Below are 15586 nucleotides of genomic sequence, written 5' to 3' on the forward strand. Positions count from 1 at the left end.
GCTGGGCGGCAGGGTGCTGGGTAGCAGGGTGCTGGGTGGCAGGGTGCTGGGTGGCAGGGTGCTGGGTGGCAGGGTGCTGGACGGCAGGGTGCTGGGTGGCAGGGTGCTGGGTGGCAGGGTGCTGGGTAGCAGGGTGCTGGGTAGCAGGGTTCTGGGAGTCAGGGTGCTGGACAGCAGGGTGCTGGGTAGCAGGGTGCTGGACGGCAGGGTGCTGGGTGGCAGGGTGCTGGGTAGCAGGGTGCTGGGTGGCAGGGTGCTGGACAGCAGGGTGCTGGGTGGCAGGGTGCTGGGTAGCAGGGTGCTGGGTGGCAGGGTGCTGGGTAGCAGGGTGCTGGGTGGCAGGGTGCTGGGTAGCAGGGTGCTGGGAGTCAGGGTGCTGGACAGCAGGGTGCTGGGTAGCAGGGTGCTGGGTAGCAGGGTGCTGGGTAGCAGGGTGCTGGGCGGCAGGGTGCTGGGCGGCAGGGTGCTGGGTGGCAGGGTGCTGGGTAGCAGGGTGCTGGACAGCAGGGTGCTGGGTAGCAGGGTGCTGGGTAGCAGGGTGCTGGGCGGCAGGGTGCTGGGTGGCAGGGTGCTGGGTAGCAGGGTGCTGGACGGCAGGGTGCTGGACGGCAGGGTGCTGGGTGGCAGGGTGCTGGGTAGCAGGGTGCTGGGTAGCAGGGTGCTGGGTAGCAGGGTGCTGGGTAGCAGGGTGCTGGGTAGCAGGGTGCTGGGTAGCAGGGTGCTGGGTAGCAGGGTGCTGGGTGGCAGGGTGCTGGGTGGCAGGGTGCTGGGTAGCAGGGTGCTGGGTAGCAGGGTGCTGGGTGGCAGGGTGCTGGGTAGCAGGGTGCTGGGTAGCAGGGTGCTGGGTAGCAGGGTGCTGGGTAGCAGGGTGCTGGGTGGCAGGGTGCTGGACAGCAGGGTGCTGGGTGGCAGGGTGCTGGGTGGCAGGGTGCTGGGCGGCAGGGTGCTGGGTGGCAGGGTAACAGGGTGTTGGGTGGCAGGGTGCTGGGTAGCAGGGTGCTGGGCGGCAGGGTGCTGGGCGGCAGGGTGCTGGGCGGCAGGGTGCTGGGGGGCAGGGTGCTGGGTAGCAGGGTGCTGGGTAGCAGGGTGCTGGACAGCAGGGTGCTGGGTAGCAGGGTGCTGGGTAGCAGGGTGCTGGGCAGCAGGGTGCTGGGTAGCAGGGTGCTGGGTAGCAGGGTGCTGGGCAGCAGGGTGCTGGGTAGCAGGGTGCTGGGCAGCAGGGTGCTGGGTGTCAGGGTGCTGGGTGTCAGGGTGCTGGGTGGCAGGGTGCTGGGTAGCAGGGTGCTGGGCGGCAGGGTGCTGGGTGGCAGGGTGCTGGGTGGCAGGGTGCTGGGCGGCAGGGTGCTGGGCGGCAGGGTGCTGGGTAGCAGGGTGCTGGGTGGCAGGGTGCTGGGCAGCAGGGTGCTGGGCAGCAGGGTGCTGGGCGGCAGGGTGCTGGGTAGCAGGGTGCTGGGCAGCAGGGTGCTGGGTAGCAGGGTGTTGGGTGGCAGGGTGCTGGGTAGCAGGGTGCTGGGTGGCAGGGTGCTGGGCGGCAGGGTGCTGGGTAGCAGGGTGCTGGGTGGCAGGGTGCTGGGTGGCAGGGTGCTGGGTGGCAGGGTGCTGGGTGGCAGGGTGCTGGGTAGCAGGGTGCTGGGTAGCAGGGTGCTGGGTAGCAGGGTTCTGGGAGTCAGGGTGCTGGACAGCAGGGTGCTGGGTAGCAGGGTGCTGGACAGCAGGGTGCTGGGTGGCAGGGTGCTGGGTAGCAGGGTGCTGGGTGGCAGGGTGCTGGACAGCAGGGTGCTGGGTGGCAGGGTGCTGGGTAGCAGGGTGCTGGGTGGCAGGGTGCTGGGTAGCAGGGTGCTGGGTGGCAGGGTGCTGGGTAGCAGGGTGCTGGGAGTCAGGGTGCTGGACAGCAGGGTGCTGGGTAGCAGGGTGCTGGGTAGCAGGGTGCTGGGTAGCAGGGTGCTGGGCGGCAGGGTGCTGGGTGGCAGGGTGCTGGGTAGCAGGGTGCTGGGTAGCAGGGTGCTGGACGGCAGGGTGCTGGGTGGCAGGGTGCTGGGTAGCAGGGTGCTGGGTAGCAGGGTGCTGGGTAGCAGGGTGCTGGGTGGCAGGGTGCTGGGTGGCAGGGTGCTGGGTAGCAGGGTGCTGGGTGGCAGGGTGCTGGGTGGCAGGGTGCTGGGTAGCAGGGTGCTGGGTAGCAGGGTGCTGGGTAGCAGGGTGCTGGGTAGCAGGGTGCTGGGTGGCAGGGTGCTGGACAGCAGGGTGCTGGGTGGCAGGGTGCTGGGTGGCAGGGTGCTGGGCGGCAGGGTGCTGGGTGGCAGGGTGCTGGGTGGCAGGGTGCTGGGCAGCAGGGTGCTGGGCAGCAGGGTGCTGGGTGGCAGGGTGCTGGACGGCAGGGTGCTGGGTGGCAGGGTGCTGGGTGGCAGGGTGCTGGGTAGCAGGGTGCTGGGTGGCAGGGTGCTGGGTAGCAGGGTGCTGGGTGGCAGGGTGCTGGGTGGCAGGGTGCTGGGTGGCAGGGTGCTGGGTGGCAGGGTGCTGGGTAGCAGGGTGCTGGACGGCAGGGTGCTGGGTGGCAGGGTGCTGGGTGGCAGGGTGCTGGGTGGCAGGGTGCTGGGCGGCAGGGTGCTGGGTAGCAGGGTGCTGGGTGGCAGGGTGCTGGGTGGCAGGGTGCTGGGTGGCAGGGTAACAGGGTGCTGGGTAGCAGGGTGCTGGTTGGCAGGGTGCTGGGCAGCAGGGTGCTGGGTAGCAGGGTGTTGGGTGGCAGGGTGCTGGGTGGCAGGGTAATAGGGTGCTGGGTAGCAGGGTGCTGGGTGGCAGGGTGTTGGGTGGCAGGGTGTTGGGTGGCAGGGTGCTGGGTGGCAGGGTGCTGGGTGGCAGGGTGCTGGGTAGCAGGGTGCTGGGTGGCAGGGTGTTGGGTGGCAGGGTGCTGGGTAGCAGGGTGCTGGGCAGCAGGGTGCTGGGCGGCAGGGTGCTGGGTAGCAGGGTGCTGGGTAGCAGGGTGCTGGGTGGCAGGGTGCTGGGTGGCAGGGTGCTGGGTGGCAGGGTGCTGGGTAGCAGGGTGCTGGGTAGCAGGGTGCTGGGTAGCAGGGTGCTGGGTGGCAGGGTGCTGGGTGGCAGGGTGCTGGGTGGCAGGGTGCTGGGTAGCAGGGTGCTGGGTAGCAGGGTGCTGGGTGGCAGGGTGCTGGGTGGCAGGGTGCTGGGTGGCAGGGTGCTGGGTGGCAGGGTGCTGGGTAGCAGGGTGCTGGGTGGCAGGGTGCTGGGTAGCAGGGTGCTGGGTAGCAGGGTGCTGGGTAGCAGGGTGCTGGGTGGCAGGGTGCTGGGTGGCAGGGTGCTGGACGGCAGGGTGCTGGGTGGCAGGGTGCTGGGTGGCAGGGTGCTGGGTAGCAGGGTGCTGGGTAGCAGGGTGCTGGGTAGCAGGGTGCTGGGTAGCAGGGTGCTGGGTGGCAGGGTGCTGGGTGGCAGGGTGCTGGACAGCAGGGTGCTGGGTGGCAGGGTGCTGGGTGGCAGGGTGCTGGGTGGCAGGGTGCTGGGTGGCAGGGTGCTGGGTGGCAGGGTGCTGGGTGCTATAACCGTCGGCTGCTGTGGGATATTGGGGACAATTGCAACCACTGCCCACATCAGTAACTCGGTCCCAACCGCGGAAAGTATTGACACAGAAACCTCTTTGCAATATTCTCTTTTAATCTGTCACATTTTCCATTGAGATATCGACAGTAGTTACAGGTGGGAACGTTCGCCAACTTCACAGGTATCCACATGAGACATTTCCACAATTTGGGAGTGAGTTTGAAGAGGAATGATCAGTCAGACTGGAGGGTTTGGACGGTGTTGAGATAGCCAGTGGTGAGCTGATATGTGCACAGGTACACACGGAGCTGGGACAGGTACACACGGAGCTGGGACAGGTACACACGGAGCTGGGACAGGTACACACGGAGCTGGGACAGGTACACACGGAGCTGGGACAGGTACACACGGAGCTGGGACAGGTACACACGGAGCTGGGACAGGTACACACGGAGCTGGGAATCAGACACGAGGAATCACTGGGGCAAGCAGCCAACGTCAGCAGAGGATTGTCAGCTGAGGGATCAGGGAATGTGTTCAAATGGGAAAGAGAGTTCAGCTCAACACGTCGAGACTAGCTCAACACGTCCGGATAGGGTGCGGCTCCCTGCTGCCCTGCTGCAGTGGGTTATCGAGTGGGATCACATAGATAATAAAATGAACGCTGCAGCTTGTGCTGCTGTAGGAACAAGTCCCCACAAGATGATGCAGTTATTGTAAATCTTTCTGGAAGACTGGGTCAGCCACAGCCTGGGCTAATGTGTCCAATCCCGGGCTTTGCAGAGAAGCAAAGACATTTTCAGGAATAGTTCTGGGATAAGCAGAAAGCCGGAACATTATTGACACGGGGAGATTGCTGCTGGCCTGTCCGGGGGGTTCTGGACCATTTGGGAGAGGAGCAATTACATCTCAAGATATGAATATGACGGAGACAAATCTCCATGGTGTCCCAGAGCACAAGCAGGAAGGTATTTAGATAAAAACATCCCCAGGGACTTTGCTGAATATTTCTGGCCCGGAATACAGCTCCTGGACACAAACAGGCAGGGAGCCAAAATTAATCTTTTGCAAATCTGAGTTAGTGTATTTAGCAGCGAGTCGAGGTGATGTGTGGTCTTCCTGAGCAATGATTGAATTGTCCCAATTTCTAGTCTCCTAGGAAACAGGACATCCCTTCCTGCCAGACAGCAACATCCCAGAAAATGTAGCGCCAGACAGAATGTACCAGATGAAACATCCCCAGACGCACAGTCTCAGACACCAGACACACAGTCTCAGGCACACAGTCCCAGACGGTAGTCTCAGACACCAGATGCAAAGTCTCAGACACACAGTCTCAGACGCACAGTCCCAGACGGCAGTCTCAGACGCACAGTCTCAGGCACACAGTCCCAGACGGTAGTCTCAGACACCAGATGCAAAGTCTCAGACACACAGTCTCAGACGCACAGTCCCAGACGGCAGTCTCAGACGCACAGTCTCAGGCACACAGTCCCAGACGGTAGTCTCAGACACCAGATGCAAAGTCTCAGACACACAGTCTCAGACGCACAGTCCCAGCCGGCTGTCTCAGACACACAGTCCCAGACGGCAGTCCCAGGCGCACAGTCCCAGATGCACAGTCCCAGACTCACAGTCCTAGATGCACAGCCCAGACGCACAGTCTCAGACACAGTCCCAGATGCACAGTCCCAGACTCACAGTCCTAGATGCACAGTCACAGACTCACAGTCCCAGACTCACAGTCCTAGATGCACAGTCTCAGACACACAGTCCCAGGTGCACAGTCCCAGGTGCACAGTCCCAGGTGCACAGTCCCAGACTCACAGTCCTAGATGCACAGTCTCAGACACACAGTCCCAGACGGCAGTCCCAGACGCACAGTCCCAGGTGCACAGTCCCAGGTGCACAGTCTCAGACACACAGTCCCAGGCGCACAGTCCCAGATGCACAGTCCCAGGCGCACAGTCCCAGATGCACAGTCCCAGATGCACAGTCCTAGATGCACAGCCCAGACGCACAGTCTCAGACGCACAGTCCCAGCCGGCTGTCTCAGAAGCACAGTCCCAGACGCACAGTCCCAGATGCACAGTCCCAGATGCACAGTCCCAGACTCACAGTCCCAGATGCACAGTCCCAGACGCACAGTCTCAGACGCACAGTCCCAGCCGGCTGTCTCAGAAGCACAGTCCCAGACGCACAGTCCCAGATGCACAGTCCCAGACTCACAGTCCTCGACGCACAGTCCCAGATGCACAGTCCCAGATGCACAGTCCCAGACTCACAGTCCCAGATGCACAGTCCCAGACGCACAGTCCCAGATGCACAGTCCCAGACTCACAGTCCCAGATGCACAGTCCCAGACGCACAGTCCCAGATGCACAGTCCCAGATGCACAGTCCCAGACGCACAGTCCCAGATGCACAGTCCCAGACTCACAGTCCCAGACGCACAGTCCCAGCCGCACAGTCCCAGATGCACAGTCCCAGACGCACAGTCCTCGACGCACAGTCCCAGCCGCACAGTCCCAGATGCACAGTCCCAGGCGCACAGTCCCAGACGCACAGTCCCAGGCGCACAGTCCCAGATGCACAGTCCCAGATGCACAGTCCCAGATGCACAGTCCCAGACGCACAGTCCTCGACGCACAGTCCCAGCCGCACAGTCCCAGATGCACAGTCCCAGACGCACAGTCCCAGACGCACAGTCCCAGACGCACAGTCCCAGATGCACAGTCCCAGACGCACAGTCCCAGATGCACAGTCCCAGATGCACAGTCCCAGACGCACAGTCCCAGATGCACAGTCCCAGATGCACAGTCCTAGACGCACAGTCCCAGGCGCACAGTCCCAGGCGCACAGTCCCAGATGCACAGTCCTAGACGCACAGTCCAGATGCACAGTCTCAGACGCACAGTCCCAGATGCACAATCCCAGATGCACAATCCCAGATGCACAGTCCCAGAAGCACAGTCCCAGATGCACAGTCTCAGACACACAGTCCCAGATGCACAGTCCCAGACTCACAGTCCTAGACGCACAACCCAGACGCACAGTCTCAGACACACAGTCCCAGCCGGCTGTCTCAGAAGCACAGTCCCAGACGCACAGTCCCAGATGCACAGTCCCAGGCGCACAGTCCCAGATGCACAGTCCCAGATGCACAGTCCTAGATGCACAGTCCTAGATGCACAGCCCAGACGCACAGTCTCAGACGCACAGTCCCAGCCGGCTGTCTCAGAAGCACAGTCCCAGACGCACAGTCCCAGATGCACAGTCCCAGATGCACAGTCCCAGACTCACAGTCCCAGATGCACAGTCCCAGACGCACAGTCTCAGACGCACAGTCCCAGCCGGCTGTCTCAGAAGCACAGTCCCAGACGCACAGTCCCAGATGCACAGTCCCAGATGCACAGTCCCAGACTCACAGTCCTCGACGCACAGTCCCAGATGCACAGTCCCAGATGCACAGTCCCAGACTCACAGTCCCAGATGCACAGTCCCAGACGCACAGTCCCAGATGCACAGTCCCAGACTCACAGTCCCAGATGCACAGTCCCAGACGCACAGTCCCAGCCGCACAGTCCCAGATGCACAGTCCCAGGCGCACAGTCCCAGATGCACAGTCCTAGACGCACAGTCCCAGGCGCACAGTCCCAGGCGCACAGTCCCAGATGCACAGTCCTAGACGCACAGTCCAGATGCACAGTCTCAGACGCACAGTCCCAGATGCACAATCCCAGATGCACAATCCCAGATGCACAGTCCCAGAAGCACAGTCCCAGATGCACAGTCTCAGACACACAGTCCCAGATGCACAGTCCCAGACTCACAGTCCTAGACGCACAACCCAGACGCACAGTCTCAGACACACAGTCCCAGCCGGCTGTCTCAGAAGCACAGTCCCAGACGCACAGTCCCAGATGCACAATCCCAGATGCACAGTCCCAGACGTACAGTCCCAGACACACAGTCCTAGACGCACAACCCAGACGTACAGTCTCAGACGCACAGTCCCAGATGGCAATCCCAGACGGCAGTCTCAGATGCACAGTCCCAGACGGCAGTCTCAGACGCACAGTCTCAGACACAAACGGGGTATAGGCACTATGGCACCTTGGGGTCACCCAGGTCATTATAGACCCCCGTGTGGGTGCAGGGTGGCGCCCTGGCTCTCCCACTGGCACTCAGGCACCTTGGCTCTGCCTCACTTGGGGGCAGGGGTGTGGGGTAATGCTCACGGGTGTGTGTGAGGGGGGGGGGCTGGTAACAGTGTCTGTGGTTGGGACGTGTGAGGGACCTTCAAGTCCACTTAGAGATTGGGACATCATTTCAAAACGGTGGCCCAATGTCTGAGAAGCGGCCCTGGCAGTGAGGTCAGCTCCCCAGTGATGGAAAACATTCTAAGTGTGGGCTAGCTCGGGGTGAAACTTCCCAGGGCCCAGAAAAGGTGACAAATGTGGTTAGATCGCGGTGGGGAACTGACTGACAGAGCCGTGGAAACTCTCCCAGCAAAACACGCCTGAAAACACACTCAGCAACTTATCCATTAAATTGCGCCCGAGGTGAAGACCCATTAACGTGTGTTTGGACCCCCCCCCCCCCCCCCCTGTAGGTGGTTCGATATTCCTGTTTCCATTCAGATTCCAGCTTTTGAAAATCTATTTCTCCTCGTCTCCAGGATTAACCCAAAGTTAAAAGTAAAATACCACAGGTGTTAGAAATCTAAAATAGGTCACACAGATTTGAAACATTAACTCTCATAGATTATCATAGAATTTACAGTGCAGAAGGAGGCCATTCGGCCCATCAAGTCTGCACCGGCTCTTGGAAAGAGCTCCCTACCCAAGGTCAACACCTCCACCCTATCCCCATAACCCAGTAACCCCACCCAACACTAAGGGCAATTTTGGACACGAAGGGCAATTTATCATGGCCAATCCACCTAACCTGCACATCTTTGGACTGTGGGAGGAAACCGGAGCACCCGGAGGAAACTCACGCACACACGGGGAGGATGTGCAGACTCCGCACAGACAGTGACCCAAGCCGGAATCGAACCTGGGACCCTGGAGCTGTGAAGCAATTGTGCTAACCACTGTGCTACCGTGCTGCCCACTCTGTGTCTCTCTCCACAGATGCTCCCAAACCTGTTGAGTTTTTCAGGCACTTTTCTGTTTTTATTCCAAAGTTACGTTGAATCAGGGGAAAAGGGAGCATTCGATTTGACTGAGCGCTGGGTTGGGTTTATATCGGAGCTGCGATGTATTGTGTGGTGTCTGTGGAACGGGCTGTGAATGGACTCTTCTCAGCCCTGGCAAAGTTGGCAGGAGGGCCCGTGCTCAGAGCGGGTAGTCACATGCCTCCGGTTTACCCGCAAAGTACAGCTTAGAGAACCCTCGGTAGGTTTCGGTGTCGTGGGCTGTTGCCTTAATGGCAGGGTCTTGCTGCATGAGATGCATCCACTGCTTGAGTTTTGGGGTCTTTTCCAGGTGCCTAGAGACAGGAAGAGAGATTCAGTGAAAACGAGAGGGAATCAGTAACCAGCCTGGGCTCTGACCAGATTCTAGCTCCGTACACCAAACCCCCCCCCACCCACTGCTCCCAAACCAGGAGCAACGTCTCTGCTCAAAGCACAGCTGCCCTGTAACCCAGCCACAGAATATACAACATCCAAACAGGCCATTCGGCCCAACCAGTCCGTGTTGGCCTTTACCCTCCATGTGAGTAAGGAGTTCTGTTCTCATTTCCCTGTTCCCGTACTCCTTTTCCTTCATTTATTCCATCATCGACCCATTCTGACCTTCAATGTTTACATAGTTTCTGCCACGACCATTAACCCTGGGAGTGAATTCCACAGCCTCACAACTCTCCCTGTGAAAAAAACATTCCCTGCCCGTTGTCCCAAATCTCTTACATTTTACCTGATTGCTCATCCGAAATCCATCTTTCCAGACCCCGTATCCCAGCATCAATAACTGCAGCAAAGACTCAAAAGCTTCCATTTCCAGTTGCTATGACACATCCTCGGTACCACACGGAGACACAATCTCACCAATTAAGTGCTTCTTTCCACAGCAAACATTTTAAAATTCATGGCAGGGATGTGGATGTCGCTGCCTGGGCCAATATTCATCGACCATCCCCAACTGCCCTTGAGAAGGTGGGGGTGAGCTGCCTTCTTGAACCGCTGCAGCCTGTGATGTGTAGGTACACCCACTGTGCTGTTAGGGAAGGAGATCCAGGATTTTGACTCAGCGACAGTAAAGGAATCGGTGGTGGAGGGAGTGAATGTTTGTGGATGGGGTGCCAATCAAGCGGCTGCTTTGTCCTGGATGGTGTTGAGCTTCTTGAGTGTTGTTGGAGCTGCGCTCATCCAGGCAAGTGGAGAGTGTTCCATCACACTCCTGACTTGTGCCTTGTGAAATGGTGGACAAGCTTTAGGGGGTCAGAAGGTGAGTTATTCGCCGTAGGATTCCTAGCCTTTGACCTGCCCTGGTAGCCACAATATTAACGTGGCTGGGTCCAGTTCAGTTTCTGATCAATGGTAACCCCCAGGATGTCGATTGTGGGGATTCAGGGATGGTAATGCCACATTCAAGAAGAAAATAGGGTGAGTGCAGGGCCAGAATGTTCCAATCAGGAAAAAGGGGGGACCAACAAATCCAGTGAACCCTGGATATCGAGGGATATACAGCGTTGGATAAGGAGAAAACGGGAGGCTAATGGCAGATATTGAGGGCTCAAAGCAGCTGAGGTCTTAGAGGAGTATAGAATATGCAAGAGCGAACTGAAAAAGGAAATTAGGAGAGCAAAAAGGGGCATGAAAGGATACTGGCAGGTAAAATAAAGGAAAATCCCAAGTTGTTTTGCAAGTACATTAAGGGTAAAAGGATAACTCGGGAAAGAGTCGGGTCCATTAAGGATCAGAATGGTAACGTGTGTGTGGAGCCGGAGGATGTAGGTCGGGTTCTAAATGAATACTTTGTGTCAGTGTTCACTTGTGAGAGGGACGGTGTGGGTATAGAAATCAGGGAGAAGGACTGTAATAAAATTAAAGAGATTAACAGAGACAGAGAGGAGGTTCGGAATGGTCTGGCAGGTTTAAAAGTAGATGAATCTCCAGGGCCAGATGAAATGTATCCCAGGCTGCTGAGTGAGGCAAGGGAGGAAATAGCAGGGGCGCTGGCAATAATTTTCAATTCCTCTCTGGCCACAGGAGAGGTGCCGGAGGACTGGAGGACAGTCAATGTGGTTCCATTATTCAAGAAGGGAGGAAGGGATAAACCAGGAATCTACAGGCCGGTCAGTCTAACCTCAGTGGTGGGGAAACTATTGGAAACAATTCTGAGGAACAGAATTAATCTGCGTTTGGACAGGCAGGGATTAATCAGGAACAGTCAGCATGGGTTTGTTAAGGGGAGGTCATGTCTGACCAACTTGATTGAGTTTTACGAAGAGGTGACCAGGTGTATAGATGAGGGCAATGTATTTGACGTGGTCTACTTGGTCTTCAGCAAGGCTCTTGTTAAGGTCCAACATGGGAGACTGATAGCGAAGGTACGAGCCCATGGAATCCAAGGAAATTTGGCAAATTGGATCCAGAATTGGCTGAGTGGCAGCAAGCAGAGGGTGATGGGCGAGGGGTGTTTTTCTGACTGGAAGCCTGTGTCCAGTGGGGTCCCGCAGGGATCAGTGTTGGGGTTTATATGAATGATTTGGAGATGAATGTAGGAGGGTTGATCAGTAAGTTTGCGGATGATACGAAAATTGGTGGGGTGGTAAATAACCTTGGATTAAATAGCCTTAGATCACAGGAGGAGAGACGGGCTGGTCAGTTGGGCTGATCAGTGGCAAATTAAATTCATTCTGGAGAGGGTGCGGTGGGGGGGGCATTATGCACTTGGGAGGACAAACAAGGGAATACAGGATAAACGACAGGACCCTGGGAAGTACCGAGGGTCAGAGGGACCTTGGTGAACACCCGTCCCTGAAGATAGCAGAGCAGGTGGATACAGTGGTTAAGAAGGCATATGGAATACTTGCCTTTATTAGCCGAGGCGTAGAGTTTAAGAGCAGGGAGGTTACACTGGAACTGTATAAAACATTGGTTAGGTCACAGCTAGAGTATTGTGGGCAGTTCTGGAATCCACATTATAGGAGGGATGTGATAGCAGTGGAAAGGGTGCAGAGGAGATTTACCAGCATGTTGCCCGGGCTGGAGAGTTTTAGCTATGAAGAGAGATTGGATAGACTGGGATTCTCGTTCCAGCCTCCCCGAACAGGTGCTGGAATGTGGCGACTAGGGGCTTTTCACAGTAACTTCATTGAAGCCTACTTGTGACAATAAGCGATTTTCATTATTATTGTTTTACTCGGGGCAGAGGAGACTGAGGAGGGACAGGATAGAGGTGTGTAAAATTATGAGGGGCATAGATAGAGCAGACAGGAAGAAACCTTTCCCCTTGGTGGAGGGATCAATGATCAGGGGGAACAGATTTAAGGGAAGGGGCAGGAGGGTTAGAGGGGATGTGAGGAAAAGCCTTTTCACCCAGAGAGGGGTGGGAGTCTGGCACTCGCTGCCTGAAAGGGTGGGGGAGGCAGAGACCCTCAGAACATTTAAGGAGTATTTAGATGTGTGCCTGCGATCCCAGGGCAGACACGGCCATGGGCCAAGAGCTGGGAAATGGGATTAGAATAGTTATTTGGTTGTTTTTGACCGCGAGGACGCGATGTGCCGAAGAGCGTTTTCTGTGCTGTGTGACTCTATGATTGAATGTCATGGGGAAATTGTTAGATCCTCTCTTGTAGGAGATGGTACTTGTGTGGCGTGAATGTAACTTGCCACTTGTCAGCCCCGAGCCTGGATATTGTCCCCTTGCTGCATTTGGACAGGGACTGCTTCATTATCTGAGGAGTGGCGAATGGTGCTGAACATTGTGCAGTCACCCGCAAACATCCCCACTTCTGAAGACGGGACTTTGTCTCCGCAAGGACTGTGCGGTGGTCACTTCTACCGATACGGTCATGGACAGATGTATCTGCACCGGGCAGGTTGGTGAGGATGGGGTCAAGTATGTTTATCCCTCTTGTTGGTTCCCTCACCACCTGCTGCAGTCCCAGTCTGATAATAATTTACTTTAGGACCCGGCCAGCTCGGTCTGCGATGGTGCTACTGAGCCCCTCTTAGTGATAGACATTGAAGTCCGTCCCCCCCACAGTACATTCCGTACGTGCTCACACTAATCAAATACAGGGGTCTTTGCCGAATTGGGCATTATGTTGATGGTTGATGCAAATGGTGAGACCAGCTGTGGGCAGGAATTAGCCTTCTCGGTGACAGGTAGTTTCAGAAACTTTTCAGAAACCAGACACAACTCCACACACATGGGACATGATCACAACTCCACACACATGGGACATGATCACAACTCCACACACATGGGACATGATCACAACTCCACACACATGGGACATGATTATAACTCCACACACATGGGACATGATCACAACTCCACACACATGGGACATGATCACAACTCCACACACATGGGACATGATTATAACTCCACACACATGGGACATGATCACAACTCCACACACATGGGACATGATCACAACTCCACACACATGGGACATGATCACAACTCCACACACATGGGACATGATCATAACTCCACACACATGGGACATGATCATAACTCCACACACATGGGACATGATCACAACTCCACACACATGGGACATGATCACAACTCCACACGGGGCATGCTCCCCCCCCCCCCCCCCCTCCTGGTGTGTGCCGCAGGGGCGGAGTCAGCCCACAATTGGCTGCTGGTGGGCGGCTCCTTCCAGTCACTGGGATTCCTGTTGTTCACACCCTCTGCTGCTGGGGAACTTGTTGGGGATTGTGTGTGTGTGTGTGGGGGGGGGGGGGGGGGGGGGCTTGGTCGCTGTCGGCACAACGGGAAGATCCCGCCAGTGCGAAGGGCCAGCAGAGATCACCCTCCACCACCAGCACAAGGAGGCCACACGTGTGACAGATTTATCTTTCCACAATCAGCTTTGCTCAGCCAGAGCTGCAGCAGGAAATCTCATGTGGACCTCCTCAAAGTCCTAAGGCTGAATTCCCATCATCCCTCACAAAGGGAAGCAGCCAATCAGCTGCAGCAGGTTTAAATGGTTGACTCATGTGAGCGGTTATTGGTTCCTGGTCATTGGGTGTTCCTCTTCCCCTGGTCCGTCCATCCAGCTGTCAGAGCAGGTTAGAGTGGAGAGTCAGAACTGGGAGCTGGGAGTCAGTCTCAGGAATGTGAAGTCGAGCCTAGAGTCATAGAGTCATCGATGTTTACAGCATGGAAACAGGCCCTTCGGCCCAGCTTGTCCATGCCGCCCAGTTTCTATCACTAAGCTAGTCCCACTTGCCTGAATTGGCCCATACCCTGCCCATGTAACTGTCTAACTGCTTTTTAAAGGACAACATTGTACCTGCCTCTACCACTGCCTCTGGCAGCCTGTTCCAGATGCTCACCACCCTCTGTGTGAAAAAATTTCCCCCTGGTTATCTTATCTCTTTTGTATCTCTCTCCTCTCACCTTAAAACTATGCCCTCTAGTTCTAGACTCCTCTACCTTTGGGAAAATATGTTGAGTATCTACCTTATTGATGCTCCTCATTATTTTATAGACCTCGATAAGATCACCCCTAAGCCTCCGACACTCCAGGGAAAAAAGTCCCAGCCTATCCAGCCTCTCCTTATAACTCAGACCATCAAGTCCCGGTAGCATCCTCGTAAATCTCTTCTGCACTCTGTCTAGTTTAACAATATCCTTCCTATAATAGGGTGACCAGGACTGTACACAGTATTCCATGTGTGGCCGTACCAATGTCTTGTACAACTTCAACAAGACGTCCCAACTCCTGTATTCAATATTCTGTCCAATAAAACCTCACATGCTGAATGCCTTCTTCACCACCCTGTCCACCTGCGACTCCACCTTCAAGGAGCTATGAACCTGTACCCCTAGATCTCTTTGTTCTGTAACTCTCCCCAACTCCCTACCATTAACTGAGTAGGTCCTGCCCCGATTCGATCTACCAAAATGCATCACCTCACATTTATCCAAATTAAACTCCATCTGCCATTCATCGGCCCACTGGCCCAATTGGTCAAGATCCTGTTGCAATATTATTTCATATAACCTTCTTCACTATCCACCATGCCGAGTATTTCCTGGTACAGCACGGGGTTAGATACAGAGTAAAGCTCCCTCCACACTGTCCCCATCAAACACTCCCAGGACAGGTACAGCACGGGTTAGATACAGAGTAAAGCTCCCTCTACCCTGTCCCAATCAAACACTCCCAGGACAGGTCCAGCACGGGGTTAGATACAGCGTAAAGCTCCCTCTACCCTGTCCCCATCAAACACTCCCAGGGCAGGTACAGCACAGGGTTAGATACAGATTAAAGCTCCCTCTACACTGTCCCCATCAAACACTCCCAGGACAGGTACAGCACGGGTTAGATATAGAGTAAAGCTCCCTCTACCCTGTCCCCATCAAACACTCCCAGGACAGGTACAGCACGGGGTTAGATATAGAGTAAAGCTCCCTCTACACTGTCCCCATCAAACACTCCCAGGACAGGTACAGCACGGGGTTACATACAGAGTAAAGCACCCTCTACACTGTCCCCATCAAACACTTCCAGGACAGGTACAGCACGGGGTTACATACAGAGTAAAGCACCCTCTACACTGTCCCCCATCAAACACTCCCAGGACAGGTACAGCACGGGGTTAGATACAGAGTAAAGCTCCCTCTACACTGTCCCCATCAAACACTCCCAGGACAGGTACAGCACGGGGTTAGATACAGAGTAAAGCTCCCTCTACACTGTCCCCATCAAACACTCCCAGGACAGGTACAGCACGGGTTAGATATAGAGTAAAGCTCCCTCTACCCTGTCCCCATCAAACACTCCCAGGACAGGTACAGCACGGGGTTAGATACAGAGTAAAGCTCTTACTACACTGTCCC

The 15586-nt window shown here is 56.3% G+C and overlaps 1 protein-coding gene across 1 annotated transcript in view; it reads right to left on the bottom strand.

Annotated features, from left to right (window-relative positions):
• Positions 1 to 3642: 3642 nt before the first annotated feature.
• LOC140393372 (glutathione S-transferase omega-1-like) overlaps positions 3643 to 15586 on the bottom strand; it is a 45667-nt gene continuing 33723 nt past the window's right edge. The window contains exon 6 of the mRNA XM_072479756.1: positions 3643 to 9041. Coding sequence (XP_072335857.1) covers positions 8888 to 9041 — 154 coding nt within the window. The 3' untranslated portion in view covers positions 3643 to 8887. The remainder of the gene's footprint in view (positions 9042 to 15586) is intronic.

Source organism: Scyliorhinus torazame, chromosome 16 (genome assembly GCF_047496885.1).
Source record: "Scyliorhinus torazame isolate Kashiwa2021f chromosome 16, sScyTor2.1, whole genome shotgun sequence".
NCBI classification, from domain to species: domain Eukaryota; kingdom Metazoa; phylum Chordata; class Chondrichthyes; order Carcharhiniformes; family Scyliorhinidae; genus Scyliorhinus; species Scyliorhinus torazame.